This window comes from Cryptomeria japonica, chromosome 8 (genome assembly GCF_030272615.1).
Source record: "Cryptomeria japonica chromosome 8, Sugi_1.0, whole genome shotgun sequence".
Taxonomy (NCBI): Eukaryota; Viridiplantae; Streptophyta; class Pinopsida; order Cupressales; family Cupressaceae; genus Cryptomeria; species Cryptomeria japonica.
In genome coordinates, this window is record NC_081412.1 from 349989998 (window position 1) to 350008459 (window position 18462).

General features: G+C 35.8%; 1 protein-coding gene across 1 annotated transcript in view; it reads left to right on the forward strand.

Moving 5' to 3' along the window:
- Positions 1-18462, forward strand: part of LOC131045345 (serine/threonine-protein kinase STY46) — a 261615-nt gene that overhangs the window by 79790 nt on the left and 163363 nt on the right. Inside the window, exons 3-4 of the mRNA XM_057978929.2 lie at positions 4410-4513; positions 4852-4971. Of these exons, the coding sequence (XP_057834912.1) occupies positions 4410-4513; positions 4852-4971 (224 nt within the window). The remainder of the gene's footprint in view (positions 1-4409; positions 4514-4851; positions 4972-18462) is intronic.

Genomic DNA, 18462 nt, shown 5'->3' on the forward strand with positions numbered 1-18462 from the left:
TGAGCAGACTTTGCACTTGGCTTGCCATGTTTGAGCGGACTTCGCACTTGGCTTGCCATGTTTGAGTAGACTTTGCACTTGGCTTGCCATACTCGGTCATGTCCAACTTCATTTTTGGCTTGACACTTTGAATTTATTCCATTGCAATCTCCATTTGAACTTATCCTTGGCATAGACACTTTACAAATTTTCTTGCCCAACAATCCATGTTTATCGGGAACATCTGGATCCACATTTTGCGTAGAGATTTCACCCAGCTTTTTGTACTTGGAAACACAAATTTTTGATTTCGAAGATAGGAACCCTATTGCCATGGCTTGAGTGACCCAATCCTAGGTCAACTTTCAAAAAAGTTGAAAAAGGCAAAAAAGCAAAAAGCAAAAAGCAGGCAGAAAAGCCACTTCCCAGATTGGTCCCAAAGTGCCAAAAATAAAAAAAACAAAAAAGCAAAAAGCAAAATCCCACAAAAATAGGAAGGTGTCAGAATTGACCCTAAGCAATTGCATTTTTCGTCCTTTGGGCCTTCTAAAGGCTTTGATGGTGTCCAGGCGTTGTTCGAAGCATGATTTCTCTATTTGGCTCGGACGACTCTTGAAAAATTCTAACTCAAACTCTCAAAGGAATGGATTCATGAAATTACAATGCTAAGACAAAATCCTAAAAAGCAAACAACTGGGGGTCCCCATTCGCAATGGGGCGATGTGTGAAATAGGTCACAACAGGAACTCTAATAAGTTTAATTGGCACCCTTGATGGGAGGGAATTGTGCTACAAACTCTTACACCCCGGAGTGTGCTCCCAAATGTTGATGTGAAAATTCATACATTGTTGAATCTAGAAATCTTCATACAATTAATCAATCATGGATTGTGGAAATCTAATAAGCTTGATTGACACCCTTCATGGGAGTGAATCGTGTTGCAAACTCTTACATTCTAATAATGGAACATGGGGTGTGATCCAAAATGTTGATGCAAAAATTCATACATAGTTGAATCCAAAAATCTTCATACTATCAATCAATCATGGATTGTGGAAACCTATTAAGTTTAATTGACACGCTTCATGTGAGGGAATTGTGTTACAACCTCTTACCTTTTGATGATGGATTATGTAGTGTGATCTGAAACATTGATGCAAAAATTCAAACACAATTGAACCTAGAATTTTTTCGTACAATCAATCAATTATGGACTGTGGAAATGTGATAAGCTTAATTGACGCCCTTCATGGGAGTGAATTGTGCTACAAACTCCTAGATATTCTGATGATGGATCATGGAGTGTGATCCGAAACGTTGATGCAAAAATTCATATATTGTTGAATCCAAAAATCTTTATATAATCAATTAATTATGGATTGTGGAAATCTAATAAGCTTAATTGACAGCCTTCATGGGAAGGAATTGTGCTTCAAAATCTTATAGCGTGATGATGGATCACAAAGTGTGATCTGTAACGCTAATGCAAAAATTCATACATAGTTGAATCCTGAAATTTTCATAGGATCAATCAATCATGGATTGCGGAGATCTAATAAACTTAATTGACAACCTTCGTGGGATGGAATTGTGCTACAAACTCTTACATCCCGATGATGGATCACGAAATTTGATCTGTAACATTGATGGATACATTCATGCATAGTTGAATCCCATAAATCTTTATAGAATCATTCACTCATGGACTGGGGAAATCTAATAAGCTTAATGGACACTCTTCATGGGATGGAATTGTGCTACAAACTCTTATATCCCAACGATGGATCACAAAGTGTGATTAGAAGCGTTGATGCAAAAATTCATACATAGTTGAATCCATAAATCTTCATACAATCAATCAATCTTGGACTGTGGAAATGTAATAAGCTTAATTGACACCCTTCATACGAGGGAATTGTGCTACAAACACTTACATCCTGATAATGGATCACGTAGTGTGATTTGAAATGTTGACACAAAATTCATACATTGTCTAGTCCTGAAATCTTCATAAAATTAATCAATCATGGATTTTGGAAATCTAATAAGCTTAATTGAAACCCTTCATGGGAGTGAATTGTGCCAAAAACTCTTACACGCTGATGATGGATCATAGTGTGATCTAAAAGGTTGATGTAAAAATTCATAGATAGTTGAGTCCAAAAATCTTACATCTTGATGATGGATCACAAAGTGTGATCCGAAACGGTGATGCAAAAATTCTTACATAGTTGAATGCAGACATCTTGATACAATCAATCAATCATGGATTGTGGAAATCTAATAAGCTTAATTGACACCCTTAACGGAAGGGAATTGTGCTACAAAATCTTACACCCTGATGATGGATCACATAGTGTCATCCATAACACCGATGCCCAAATTCATACATAGTTGAATGCAGAAATCTTCATATAATCAATCAATTGATTATGGATTGTGGAAATATAATAAGCTTAATTGACACCCTTCATGGGAGGGAATTGTGCTACAAAGTCTTACATCTTGATGATGGATCACAAAGTGTGATCCAAAATGTTGGTGCAAAAATTCATACACAGTTGAATCTAGAAATCTTCATACAATCAATCAATCATGCATTGTGGGAATCTAATAAGCCTAATTTACACCCTTCATGGGAGGGAATTGTGCTACAAACTCTTACATCCTGATGATGGATCATATAGTGTGATTCAAAACATTGATGCAAAAATTCACACACAGTTGAATCTAGAAATCTTCATACTATTAATTAATCATGGAATGTGGAAATCTAATAATCTTAATTGACACCCTTTATGGGAGGGAATTGTGCTACAAACACTTACATCTTGATGATGGATCGCAAAGTTTGATCCAAAACATTGATGTAAACATTCATACACAGTTGAATCTATAATTTTTCATACACTCTATCAATCATGAACTTTGGAAATCTAATAAGCTCAATTGGCACCCTTCATGGGATGGAACTGTGCTAAAAACTCTTACATGTTGATGATGTATCACAAAGTGTGATCCGAAATGTTGATGTAAAAATTCATACACAATTGAATCTATAAATCTTCATACAATCAATCATTCATGAATTGTGGAAATCTAATAAGATTAATTGACACCCTTCATGGGAGGGAATGTTGCTACAAACTCTTACATCCTGATGATGGATGAGGGAGTATCATCTGAAGCGTTGATGCAAAAATTCATACATAGTTGAATCCATAAATCTTCATATAGGCATTCAATTATGGATTGTGAAAATCTAATAAGATTGATTGATAGCATTCATATGAGGGAATTGTGGTACAAACTCTTACATCTTGATAATTGATCACAAAGTGTGATCAAAACGTTGATGCAAAATGTCATACACAAAATCATGGATTGTGGAAGTCTAATAAGCTTAATGGACACTCTTCATGGGAGGGAATTATGCTACAAACTCTTACATCCTATTGATGGATCACAGGGTGTGATCCGAAATGTTGATGCAAAAATTCATACATAGTGGAATCTAGAAATCTTTATACAATCAATCAATCATGGATTGTGGAAACTAATAAGCTTAATTGACACCCTTCATGGGAAGGAATTGTGCTACAAACTCTTACATCCTGATGATGGATCACAAAGTGTAATTCAAAACGTTGATGAAAAATTCATAGCACATTTTAATCCAGATATCTTCATACGATCAATCAATCATGGGCTGCGGAAATCTAATAAGCTTAATTGACACCCTTCATGGGAGGGAATTGTGCTACAAACTATCACATCTTGATGATGGATCACAGTGTGATTCGAAAGGTTGATTCAATAATTCGTACTCAGTTGAATCTAGAAATCTTCATATGATCAATCAATCATGGTTTGTGAAATCTAATAAGCTTAATTGACACCCTTCATGGGAGGGATTGTGCTACAAACTCTTATATCCTAATAATGGATCATGGAGTGTGATCCAAAACGTTAATGCATAAATTCATACACAGTTGAATCCAACAATCTTCATACAATCTATCAATCATGGATTGTGGAAATCTAATAAGCTTAATTGACATCCTAATGATGTATCACAGAGTGTGATTTGAAACGTTGATTCAAAAATTCATACACAGTTGAATCTAGAAATCTTCATACAATCAATCAATCATGGACTGCAGAAACCTAATAAGCTTAATTGACACCCTTCATTAGAGGGAATTGTGCTACAAACTCTTTCATTTTGATGACGCATCATGGAGTGTGATCCAGAATGTTGATGGAAAAATTCATACACAGTTGAATCCGGACATTTTAATACAATCAATCAATCATGGACTGTGGAAATCTAAATTTTCATTTTAACATATTTAATCATTGTTTGGGAAAAACATTTTTAAAAAAAAAATTGTAGCAACGATTAACTTACATTGTGGTTGTTGTGCAGATTTTACCTGTGATGGAAGGAAGATCTTCCGATTTCTCAAATTCAGAATCTCCAAGGTCGGAAAACCCATGTGGTGCTTCAGCTTGTCCTATTCCACGAGTCAGGTATGATTGCAACTTCAATGTTATCAGATAATCTGGAGTCTGTGTACTGGATGTACAGGTTGAAAATATGGTTTCATGATATGATTTGTTTTTGGATGGTGATAACAGAGGGGAGCTATATCTAAATAACATAATATCTTTTATTTAAAAATTGTTTTCTACACGTTATAATTGTATGTTTTTTCTGTTCTCACTGTTTGAGAAAGTGATTTCTTTTCTGAAATTATTTTGCCTACAATCATCTTGGTTCCTGCAGCCTACAGTAACAATGTTTCTCATTTCTTTTTAGGCCATCTCTTTTTTGCTTTGCATACCAACTTACCTTTTCCTCTTTACAGCACTCATCCTCCTCCTGCATTTGGGTCATCTCCCAATCTTGAAGCTCTTGTTCTAGAAGTTAGCAAAAAATCAAATGGTGCTGGTGATGGTGAGACTAATGAAGATCGGATCATTGCAAGGTATTAACTTTTCTCTTCCTGTCTCGGGCTTGATTGGCAGTATAAATGTTTCCAATTATATATGTATAAATAATTCTATACACACATACACAGAACACACTTATAGAGAGATTTCAAAATATTATTGCATGATGTGCAAGGATGATGGAGTGTTTATTAGTATGTTAATTTATGTCTTTCAACCATCCAGTTATCTTACATTGATACTAGACAGCAATTGAAAGAGGCCTCTCCGTGTCTTCATTAGAAGAGTACTGTCCCACTCACAATTTCATTAGCACTCATCTCAATTCAACCACCTCATATACTTTCCAACTCCCACAGCCTATTCACAGTTTCTTGTTGGATATCTCCAGTCCAATCATTTCTTGAACTGCTCTTAGGTACAATCATAGGTAGGTTGAGGAGAAGGAACTATAGAACCATATACCTGTCCCTAAAATGGCGGATTGCAAGAGTATATACTAAATAGTTACAACAGAGGTTGTAACTGCATTCAGAAACTTTTCCAAGATTGGGGCCCAATGCCTGCTAACTTACACATTAGGATGGGCACTCCAAACTTGCTGCTGAATTAGCAATTTTTATAGACCAGCAAGCTATCATGGTCTATTTTTATTTCAAAAAATCTACCCAATGAGAGTATGCAGTCATATCACTAGGGATTTCTCGGACATTTTGTCTAGATAAGTGTTTTCTTGTCTATCAGATTATTTGTCAACTTTCATTCTCCAAGTGTTCTTTGCACCTGCTTGTAAATAACTTCAAATGATGTTTTACCCCCTCATGAATTGGGTTGAATGGAGGAACATGATTCATTTCGTTTGTCACCTTTTCGATGCCCTCCTCAATTCTTCGAATCTACCCAGGTGAGGTGCCCTGTGTTTTTCATATATATTTTGACTGTTTTGTTTTATTAGTCTATGGTAGTTATTCCTTGCATTTTTCATATATATTTTATTGTCGTTACTGAAGCAGGAAGCCCCTTTTGAAGCTGACCATTCAATGTCAACACCTCTTGCCCTTGCTTATAACATTATACTTGGCTATTTTCTGAAATATGCAACCTACTTCTGGGAGTCTTGTGTAATATGCTTGAACAATTTTTTTGTGTTCTTTTTTTTTTGATAACTGTTTGACAAAAATGACAGTTTGTAACAATATTGCACAGACAAAATTTACACAATATATTTTCCATAGATAAATCAGCTTATGATTAAATTCAGAGATTTATTATAACTATTATGAATCAGCCACAGTTGTTTGGCAATACAATATATATTGAGCTGACAGTTAATACGAATTATGACCTTTAAATCTGATGTGAACAGCAGCTTGTATTGTATGGAATCATAAATGATTATATCTGCCTCATGCCACACTATGTTCTTGGATGATAATTATTAACTATTTTCTCCTCAAAGGCTGTGGTACCTTCCTTTATATCATTAATCCTCTATGAGTCTGGTTGTCTCCCGTTCTTGCTGGCTGACCTTATTGTTGTAATATCCCCAATGGATTTTACCTTAAATTTTTCACTTTTCTACCCTTTTTAATTTTGTCAAACAGTTTGCTTGAAAGATGAAGGTATTGTTTCAGTTTGCAAATGTAAAGGTGTTTGTTTGATATGAATGTTTGGCTCAGAAAAATATGAATAAACATTCCAGAAAATATGCAGACTGAATTTTAAAGAACATTCTATTAATTTTGCAAAGACTAATACAGAATGGCTTTTGAACAGAAATATTATTTTTGACCTTGTTTAATGTTGTCCCAATCTTAAACTGCATAAGACAAGTCTCCAAGTGTGCCAGTAGTAGTCATACCATACATATCACCTTACCAATCTTCATTCAGCAACAGCAAATATATTATGATCCACAGATGCACAGAGATAGCTGCTGTTAATCTTCACAGATTCATGCCATATGACGGTGATACCCGCATCAAGGAGATAAATATGTGAATACTAATATTCTGAGGAGATATCTCCACGGGTGGAATTCAGAACTTTTCCAACAGTCCAAGGTAGAAATACATGCAATAAGCAGCAGAGAGTAGCTCGCAGACAGCAATATTCAATTAGTTTGAATGCCTCTGTTGTGTTTTTGTATACTTCAGTCCATATGTACATGTCTATAACAGAAATTCCTTTTAATGGCAGATTTAGATGATTGTGACCAGGAGTATGAAGTCACTCATTCTCAGATTCGCACTTTATCTTCAATATGGTAGAAGATAATGAGCCTTCAATCCTCTTATAATATTTATTTAGTTTCAAAGGTTCCTGCCAATTATTATTAGAGCCGTCCAATAATAATATCTTGCAATATATTTTTCTGCACATATAATCACCTCTCTTTGTCAATTAAACTGCCAGGTTTGAATAGGCCATGCGCTCTTTAATATTATAATCACTTCAACTGTAGAGGTAGATAAGATTTTGCAGACAATGCAACAACCAATTGTCTCAAGCAAGGATAATATTCAGTGCTCATAGAAGATTCCAAACTGCCATAAGATATTGTAATGTTCCCTTCCTAGGCACTTTCTATTTTTGGTAAGGTTAGCCTATCAGTAGTGGTTCCCGTAGGTTAATATAGTGGATAGGGAACCCATCCGGGGACTGGTGGACCTTGCAGGGGGTTTGGCGTTTCAGGAGCTCAAAGCTAACTTCCTATTTTTTAGGAGGTACTGCTATTTTTAGGCATCACCAGTGGGCCATAGGTGTAGCATCCGTTGTCAGTTTTCAGTGGCAAGGAGATGATTATGAATAAATATTTAAATATTAAAGTTAATATAAAATTTACTTTAATGTTTTATTTAAAAAAATTAAAGTTACTTTATTATAAAGTGACTTTATAATATAACGTGTCTTTTTAAATAAATTATAAAGTTTATAAAATAATAATAAAGTGACTTTATAAAGTCATATTGAGCATATACCTTAGAGAAATTCAATAAAGTAAGAAAATAATAAATTTAATGATTAATGGAGCCAAAAGGTGCGTGGGTTTTTTGGAGCAGATATAAAAGTTTATTTGAAATTTCATTTTAGCATTCTTGAACGCACATTTTGGGAGGAGAGCTGGGACAAGGGCTTTCTGATTGGAAGCCATGGCTTTTTGAGGAAAAAATCCCTTACGAAGGATAGCGTTTGCAGGTGTGGAAGATCACCCAAGGACACTTGATTTGATAATCTCATACAGGGATTTTATCTGTGCTTCATTGAAATCAAATCAACAAATAAATCAGATCAGAATTATCGGAGAAATAAAGGGTTGCAAATTTGAGGAATAAATTACAGGTTGGAGGTGTTGGAACTTCATTGGCTGGCCGTACCATCTCCCAGGAGCAGGCCGTACATTCTCAAGTCAAAGTGGAGGCTTAGGCGTGCATTTCCAGTCCAATTTTAGATTCCAATAGAGCCGTACCAGTCTGATTTTTAGATCCTAACAGGGCCACACCAAATCTGATTCCCAGCCGTACATTACATAGCAGCAAGGATAATTACCAGCTGGGCATTCAAACAATAAAGTTGCTTGGCAACCCTAGGCGTTGAATGCCTATGTTAGAATTTTGTTTGAATGCAAATAAAGTTTCAGTTTGATGAAGTAATTAAATTTCATAGCCCTAAAAGTTGTTTAATTCCAGTTTCAATTTGAAATTGCATTACATGCAAGAATTATTAAAAAAAAAAAAAACTGCAAAAACAAAAGGAAAAAAATCAGGAAACTCAAAAAAAATAAAAAATTCAGAAATTAAATTACAGATCAGGGAGGGATATTTCAGCGGTATCAGAGCAGAGTTTTCCTGCCAACTTGTAAATAGGGTTTGATGAGTGATAAGGAATATCAGACTTACACCAGGGAAGAATATCACGTCCAATGGCAGCCACCATAGGTGCCAGAAGGTGAAACGACTTCAGGGATTCTTGGTCTACATAGAAGTTCATCTCGTGACAATGACAATATTTTAGGACAGTTGGCAGAAAGGGACAAAGGATGTGTTGGGTTCAAAAGTCTGAATACTAGAGCAAAATGGAAATTTGGTAATATGATGGACATGATGTCACAACTGCTATTTAAGTTGAATGAGAACATGACTCTGTTTCATATAGGAGAGTCGAGTGAGTCCCATAGGGCGAATGATCAACATGCTACAGAGAGTAGGAGACCCACTATAGGCTCAACGTCCAGACCCTTACAACCGATCTTCGCTTGCAGGGAGGCTCCCTAATTCCAAAGGTAGGAATTACCAGTCTCTATGGCCAAGGAGATTAGATCACATTATACAAAGTATATGAGCCTACCACTTGATCCTTGAGATGTTGACTCTATAGCAGTTCATGAACTAGAAGAGGCATAGAACAAGTGCAGCTAGTAGGATAGATACCAGGGTGACTCAGGGACAGAGAGACTTCCAATAGGTAGTGAGTAAATAATGTTTGAACACTTTGATGGTAGTGTTAGATGTACAACACGTGCATGGATACAAAAACTAGACAAGTACCTCTCCTAGAGACCTGTTGGTGTGCGTTTTAGCACCCACTGAACACAGAATAAAATGTCCAAGGACACTCTACCCTCTCTTGAACAAAATCACTACGTATGCTAAGATTGCGTGAAGATCATACGATGACTCCAAGGTTTATATGTTCGAACAAGCGGTTTTACATTGGATATAGCTTCCTTGGTGATGTTTGCTGAAACTGCAAGGAGACTTACGCTCAACTTAAATGATTCACAAATGAGGACTTAGACATTTTCGGCAATGGATTTCATCTTTTAGGAGATTTTCAATTTTGGATTTCAAAATATCTAAAAAAAAGGATAAGTGATTTAGAAGTTCTAATCTATTCCTAAGAAATCCAAGAGACGGTGTTGACCAAGGCAAAATAAACCATACTTTGGCTCGCCAATTTAAACAACTCAACAAAGCAGGTGCAATCTTCAAGGGTTTGTGCTTGTGATTTTCACACTTATAATAATTACCATCAATTCGAACAATATTTATCCAAGCTGAACTTAAGCATCCACAAGATGGGCTCAGACTAACTTTGCACAATAGATAGAAATCATGTATTTATCAAAAGCATGTGCAAACAAATTTCACCATAATCAACACTTATTATATCTTGTATTCATCTAACAACTATAAACAAATTCTACTCTATTTGTTGAAGAAAATGGAAACCATGCGAACCACTTAGACAATATAAATTTCAAAGCCAATAAGCACATAAGAAACTTTGTTATCAGAGCACTTTGTTGCAACAATCTCACAAAAACCTTACACTCTCAAATGAGAGGAGGAAGTCTTATATAGGCATCAGGAAAGGAATAAATTGCAGGTTGCATGTGTTGGAACTTCATTGGCTGGCCATACCATCTCCCAGAGCAGGCCGTACATTCTCAGGGCAAAGTGGAGGCTTAGGCATGCATTTTTAGTCCAATTTCAGATTCCAATCAGGCTGTACCAGTCTGATTTTTAGATCCTAACAGGGCCACACCAAGTCTGATTCCCAACCGTCCATTTACACAGCAGCGAGGATAATTGCCAGCTGGGCGTTTGAACAATAAAGTTGGCTGGCAACCTTAGGCGTTGAATGAGTATGCTAGAATTTTCTTTGAATGCAAATAAAGTTTCAGTTTGATAAAGTAATTAAATTTCATAGCCCTAGAAGTTGTTTAATTCCAGTTTCAGTTTGAAATTCCATTATATGCAAAAATTATCAAAAAATCAGAAAACTGCAAAAATAAAAACAAAAAAAATCAGGAAACACTAAAGACACAAAAAATTCAGAAAATTAAAATATAGATCAGGGAGGGTTATTTCAGATACCCATGTGACCAGCAGAAGAAACCACGACTGCCCTAGAACACCAAACCGTCCCTTATTTGCTTACAAATCACAAACAAAATCACTAGGACCACAATATATCATGCCATGTTTATAGAGAATCTCGGAAGAATCATAACCAAATGAATCATATAGAAAATATGGCTTGCACTAAAGAAAAACAGAGCTATTCCACAAACCCTTCTGAACAATCTACCCAACTTGCAACTAATGGAATGATCCGCAATGAAGAAAACTTATACTTAGATGTAGGTATTTATTTCTGCACTGCAAATTGAAAAGTCACGGCAGGAGAAGAGTCATACATTCACGTATTCTGCAAATATTAAAACTTCCTTGACAAAGCACCTTTATTTCACCTTTAACACTTTTGCTCAGCTATTAAAGTAATAGCCCCTGGTCCTTTCTTTAATTTATTCACAAATCTTCAACTCAGTGGTGGTATATAAATATCAAGAAAAGAATAAACATCAAGCCTTTTGAAAATCGCACAAAATAATAGTTTATTTCAATAAATCTGTAAATGAATATTGACTATCAACCTTTATAATTAAACATAAGCTCCATGATCTACAATTTTGTTGCCAATGGAGACTTCACAAAATTGAACACTCTTGCAGGTACACTGAAATATTAGATATGATTTCTTCAACAAGTTGACTAGGGTAGCTTGACATACTGTAACAACCACTAATTTTTAAGCAAGGAAAACAGTAACTACCATAACTTTTAATGAAAGAATTTACAACTAACATTCAACTTCAGCTGAAAAACAAACAGTTAACTAACTAACTAACTTTCATCAGAAAATGAAAACTAACTAATAAACTGAAAATTAGTTATTCTAATCAACTAAAATAGGTATGAGTTTAGAGAATACAACTCAACAAGTCTTGGCATGGTCTAGGAGATGGAGATCATCATCAAGGGATTTTCTGCCCAACCATAGACTTGTTAGTTTGCCGTGCCTCTTTCATCTAGAAGGGCCCGATCCTACATGAGGGTAGCATACTAAGGAAAATACCAAAATGCCATTAGCCATCTAAGCCCGGTGTTTAGAACCTATGCGTACTAGTCAGTCACATACTATAGGTACCCCCTAACTAGTATGACCATCCGACTCATGTGAACTGCTGGTCGCATGCTAACTACAGCACCACCTTGGCCAAGGTTTCATTAAAGGTGCACACACGTGCTATCAGACTTCACCACCCTCACTCGGCTTGACCCCTCTAGAGTATAACTAACTCAGATAATATAGAGGTTCATCTATCCCACTAGATTCATAATCAAGTTTTATGTCTACTGACATTGAAGATTATAATGACTCATAGGGTAACATGACAATAACCACCCATTCCTTAACTAGAAACAGATAACTGACCAAAGAAGGGTCCTAGTGTTCTGATATATGACTTCAAACAATTTGAACAAGATACTAGACTTATGGTAATAGCCATAAAGATTTAAATATTCATACTAGTTTCAATTTACTTTGTTGCATTATTATTTAGACTGTGTTCTACAGATTTGAGAATCACATTAAGAGTATTTATGTTTGAATTTATATGATCACATGGCTTACATAATCTTGCTAACGAGATTACAAAATGCTGCGTATCATCCCATGGTATGCAAGCAGTCTTACTTCTTGGTCTCTTTGCATCAATTAAGCATTGGTATATAGATTAGAATTATACAACCATACAAGACAGAGTAACACAGATAAGCATCAAGTTTACATTAGCTATAGAGTTGAACTTTTGTTTTCTGCTTCTACTTTTAAAAGAATATTTCCACTCATCTAGACTATGCATGTTTGAGCTCTATATGACAATCAGATATGATCCGATTGCTTTCATGATCCGCAGGCATAACGTTAAGAAGTTATGTTGTTGGTATGCTGCTCTGTCGTGCCATTATCTTGGGCAAGCTGTCAGCATTCCAACAGTATAGCTTCTAAAGAAACATCAAAACATAAATACATCAATATGTGTTCGGCTAATGTACAGATTTCATGCTATCTAGCCATCTACATCAGATACGATGCTTCTATTATAAAGAGTTAAATTAACATGCTTGGAATAATATTGCAGCATAAGCACAAGCTTCAGGATGACACAACATCTATTATTCACTAAGAGCAATCCCTTTGATCGCAGAAAAAGACTTGAAATGGCAAGCCGCAAGAACTCGATCTCTAGGATTGTCTGCAAATTAATGCCTAGTAGAGAAGACAAGAACGGAATGCTTATTTCATGTGTATTCAGCTTGCAGAGTTACAATGATGATAAGCTACGTGCTTCACTCTCTTTGCAGAGACTACAACAATCATGAGTTTCCTAATGAATGAGAAAAAAATGAATGCCAAAATGAATAGCCTGATCAAAATAGAAAAGCCTTCCTCAAATGATTGCACAATTTAATGAAGTTGCCACAAGAATGTGGCTATAGCAATGCCTAGCATGAGGTGGTCGAGGGTGGCATCCTCCCACCAACCCAATCAATAATAAAGCAATGCTTATGGTTTCAATCCACTTCATATATATACATTACTAGTTATATATATATATATATAAAGAGATAATCCTTATAAAATAAATTATTTATATAAAATAATAATAACCATAGGAGACAACACACAATCCACTTCCCAAGGACAACAGAGGAAAGACCGACAATCCATCGATTGACAAGACAATCAAACCAACTCTAAGGCCAAGGTGACATCTAACCACAAGAACAACTTATCTCCAAGCTCAAGGTTTTATGGCAAATTGATCTTTTTCCAAGGGCTGCAATCCTCTCCTTGATGATACTCTCCCTCCCTCTTGAGCACGTTGTGTATCCTGCATCCACTTGGTTACATAAAAAACCAATTAGTCTAATCTTATCTTTAATATTTGAAAACTTGAAAACAAACAATGTCAAAATAACTTTCATATTCAATTTCCAATTATTAAGAGCTCTCATCCACATGTGAAGGCAAATGTGATCTCATTGATTAACCAATCACAAAACCTTAAATAAATAAGATTCCAATGTTGGAAAAGAGGGATATAACACCAAAGTTCCCAGACTCGAACTCGGCTCTGACTCGGCTCGTGACTCGGCTCGTGACTCGGCAAAATAAGAAAACCCTTGAACTTTAGAGATTTTTAACGATTTAAAACTTGTTTCATACACCCATTATTGAATTAAGCTTAAAGACACTATAACATCATCAAATAGAAGCTAATTTGATCACATACATAAACATACATCCATCACATGTGTAGAAATGTAAATTGTAGCCGAAGGAATTAGAAAACATAGATGCATAGAGTTATAAATGTTGTCCAATGTATATAAAATCCATGATTTTATCACACTCTTACGTAGCTTTATAAATCAGATTTAAAACATAATCAGACCTGGAATAGTCTTCAAATACATGAAAGGATTGCTCAGAAATGTTTCAAACAACACTGCTAGGCATTCAAATGATAAGGGCAATTGGTATGAAGGTCCTCCAAGTCTCCAAACTCATATAAATCTGCTCCAGCAATGATAGAACCTTAACCAGCAGTATAAGGCACCCAAGATTGGTGTCAATAAGCCACCAAATAGCAGATTTCAGACCTGTTATAACTCCCATGTGCCAAGACAAGATGTACAAACTTCCTGGAGTAGGGAGATCAGCCTAGAAAATTCAATTCTTATCCAAATATGACAAATGACCGCTCAAAATGCATCGCCCAGCCGAGTCACGACCCTCGGACTCGGCGAGTCAGGGAGTGACTCGTTGACTCGCAGCGAGTTAGGCGAGTCAGGGAGTGACTCGTTGACTCGCAGCGAGTCAGGCGAGTCATGCCCCTTGACCCGTCCGAGCCCGGGTTAGGGTCACTGTGACCCGGCAGGGGTCTCCCGGCCCGCTGACTCGCGTGACTCGCCGCGAGTCACGAAACTCTATATAACACATACTACCAAAACAACTAGCCTTAGCGGTTTCGTCCTAGGCTCAAGCTTCGGAAAGCTCTCCAGAATATAAATGATAAATAACTAAGCATATCTTGAATGAACCTCTCATTGTTTTTAAGCCCGCTGTAGTGACTCTTAGCTTTCCCTCGTCTTTGCCTATTGATTTTTGTTTTCCTTTAATTGAACATGAGGGAAATGATAATAAAGTGACACTTAAATTTTTAATTAACTAACCATTAAAGTCACTTTAATCACCTTATAAAATAATTAAAATAAGTGTCATGTGATTTATTATTTTGTGTAATCATTTAATTATATTTCAAGGTCATAAAAAGGGGACATTACAATTGTCTCCACATTGCCATCCAAACCTGGGAATTGTATTTTTATATAGAGCAGTTGGAGTAAACGAGTCTTGATTTCAGTATGAATTCTCAAATAAGTTCCTTTCCAACCTACATTGCCTTTTTGAATCTTATAATACTACCAAACTGCTTGCAATATTTATCTGTTTCCTATCCACACCCAATGCCACTTTCATATTACTGAAAAATAATTGAATCAATAATCGAATGATATTGAATGAATTAATAACAAATATACAAGCATATATAACGGAATTGCAAGACGGTGTTTTAAAAATAACAAACCGTTAATCTAAAGCTTCAACATGAAGCTAAAACACTTAAAACACTAAATAAAGCTAAAAGCTAAAAAGTAAAAAGCAAACTATGCGTTCTTATAAAAGAAGCAATAGTTTCACTTAACGAACTAAAAAGCAAAAAGCTAAATAAGTCGACAAGTAAAATGACAAACTAAAAAGCTAAATGACTAATTAAATGACCATTAATAGAACCACTTAAAAGGTAATTGACTAAAAGAATTAATTACTCTAATACCCTCCCTTAATGGTCATTGTATCAACTAAGTACCCGACAGAAGACACTGTAGGTATTTTGATCACAAACACAAGAACACTTTGTTGCTGCAGAGACCCTCCCAGGATCTGCAAAGTGGTAATGACCAAGAATAGCTGATTTCGGATGACTGATGTAACCCTCACATGCGAATTATAGAATCTTGAAACCATGATGTCGAAGAAAAATCGGCAAACCCTTTTGCAGAAGAGTACTGAGCACTGTTTGCTCCAACAACTCCAAAATAGATTGCAAGATACCATGGTTGCAGATGTTCGCCCTGGCAACTCCAGGTGCGACTCATACTTGACTGCAACAAAGCATGATTTTTGAGGAAAAAACCGTCAAACCCTGAAAACTTCGCGAATCACAAAATCCCATGTGAACTTTGCGAATTACAGATGATTTTTGAGGGAAAACCAACAAACAATTTTTGAGGAAAAAATGGTGAAAACCTATGAACAATTTTTTAGGAAAAAATCGTGAAAACTCTCAAACAATTTTTTAGGAAAAAATCGTGAAAACCTACAAAATAGGAAATTTGCTTATCACAAAGCATAGAAGGCTAACTCCTCTTTAGAACACTTTGCAACATGAGCCTTCTCCTATTCCCGAAACCCTCCCAATTTAGATTGCACGAATGCCAACAATTTTCTGCAATCTTTCTTCATATGGCCAAATTGGTGACAATAATTACATTGTACACTTTTCTTCTTTGAAGAATGTTGAGGTGGACCTTGTCCCTTCTACTGGAAGGACTGAGCTTTACCCTTGTTCTTCTTCGAAACTTCAACTATGAAGGCCTATTCAGTGGATGAACTAGCACTGCTTCCAAACTGTTGCTTCTATCGATCTTGCTGTAGAAGCTTGTTGCAGAGATCAGGAAACTTCAAATCAACACTAGTAGAAGTGATATTGAGTGTATCAATGAAATGCTCGTAGGATTTGGGAAGGTTTTCTAGTGTGGTCACTACCATATCCTCTTCAGCCATGGTGCGGCTAATAGCTTGCAACTGGTCATGGATGTCCTTGATCTTCATACGATGTGCCTGGATAGATGACTTCTCATCTATCATGATAGAAAACAACACATTCTTCAGAAAGAAAGCTCGGCTCTTGTTAGATGTTTCTTGAAGATCCTTCAAGAGATCCCAGATCCCTTTAGCTGTTTTACCTAAGGGCACCTGAGGAAGCTGATCATTTGTGACTGAGAGTTTGATAAGCATGACAACCTTTCAGTTTTTCTCATCAAATTTGTCCTGATCTTTACTTGCTGCTGTAGGACGAGTGAGCTTTCTTAGAACAATTTAATCAAGGCAACAATATTCAAATATCGTCAACATGCATTGTTTCCAGGTGTTGTAGTTGCAGCCGTTGAACTTCTGACGACGCTCCAACATGATGTTGGTCAAAGAGGTCATCACGGGAACAAAGGTCGATTAAGGTCAACCTTGTGAAGGCACGAAAAACGAGACAAGAATCTGATTTAAAAAAATAGAAACAATTGTACAAAGAAGTTGAACCTTTGAAACATAATTCGAGGCACAAATCCCAATGCACAAATTTTGAGGTTTGGTGAGAAACCAAGAATTTAAAATCTCCTGCAAATTTAAAACTTGGTAATTTTTCTGAAAAAAAATCAAAAAAATACTAATCTGCAAAAAAAAATGTTGATTTAAAAAAAAACAGTAAAAAACAACTGTTCTTACACAAATCTCGAGATGCAAAATTTTGGAAAACCCAAATAAATTTTGAAACCCCATAAAAAAATCTAGAAACCCTAGTTCAGATTTACAGAAGAGACAAATCACAAGAGTAGAAAAAAACACAGATTTGTGCCCTAGACTGTGCTTAGAAAATATTGAAGTCAGAGAATAAAATCATGATCCTAGGAAAAACTCACGTCGCCCAGAATTGCAGATAAATTGCGGAACATAGGAAAAAACCGCTGACCAAAAACGTAGGTATTTAAACCCGTGAAAATCGCAAATTTTTTTCACAAAATCGTCGCAGTCGCTGGAAAACACAGGAAATCATGGAAAAGCACCAAAAACTCGCACCAAAAAACACGAAAATCATGTCGCGTAGGTCAGCCCCAAAAAATCGTGTGTAGAGAATAAAAAACGGAGCACAAAACTAGGGCAAGGGCGCGTGCAAGGAAAAATCAGCAATTTTTTTTCCCTTCGAAGTCGTAGGTAAAACATGCGTGGGTCGCAAAAATAATTGCAGCTGGAAACCCTCACGACCTTGCAAAGAAAAACTTCGCCCACGAACACTACAAAAAAAATCACGATCATGAATTTTTTTTTTTTCAGCAAACCCTAAAAAATTTGCCCAGGAAAAAAACTTTGGAAAAATTTCACTTAAAAAAATCACTATGATTTTTTTCTAGAATTATAAATTCTCCAAAAATCTTATCCATGCTCTGAGACCATGAAAAATAATTGAATCAATAATCGAATGATATTGAATGAATTAATAACGAATATACAAGCGTATGTAAAGGAATTAAAGACAGTGTTCTAAAAAGAACAAACCGTTAATCTAAAGCTTCAACATGAAGCTAAAACACTTAAATTGCTAAATAAAGCTAAAAGTTAAAAACTGAAAAGCAAACTATGCGTTCTTATAAAAGAAGCAATAGTTTCACTTAACGAACTAAAAAGCAAAAAGCTAAATAAGTCAACAAGTAAGATGATGAACTAAAAAGCTAAATGACTAACTAAATGACCATTAATAGAACCATTAAAAA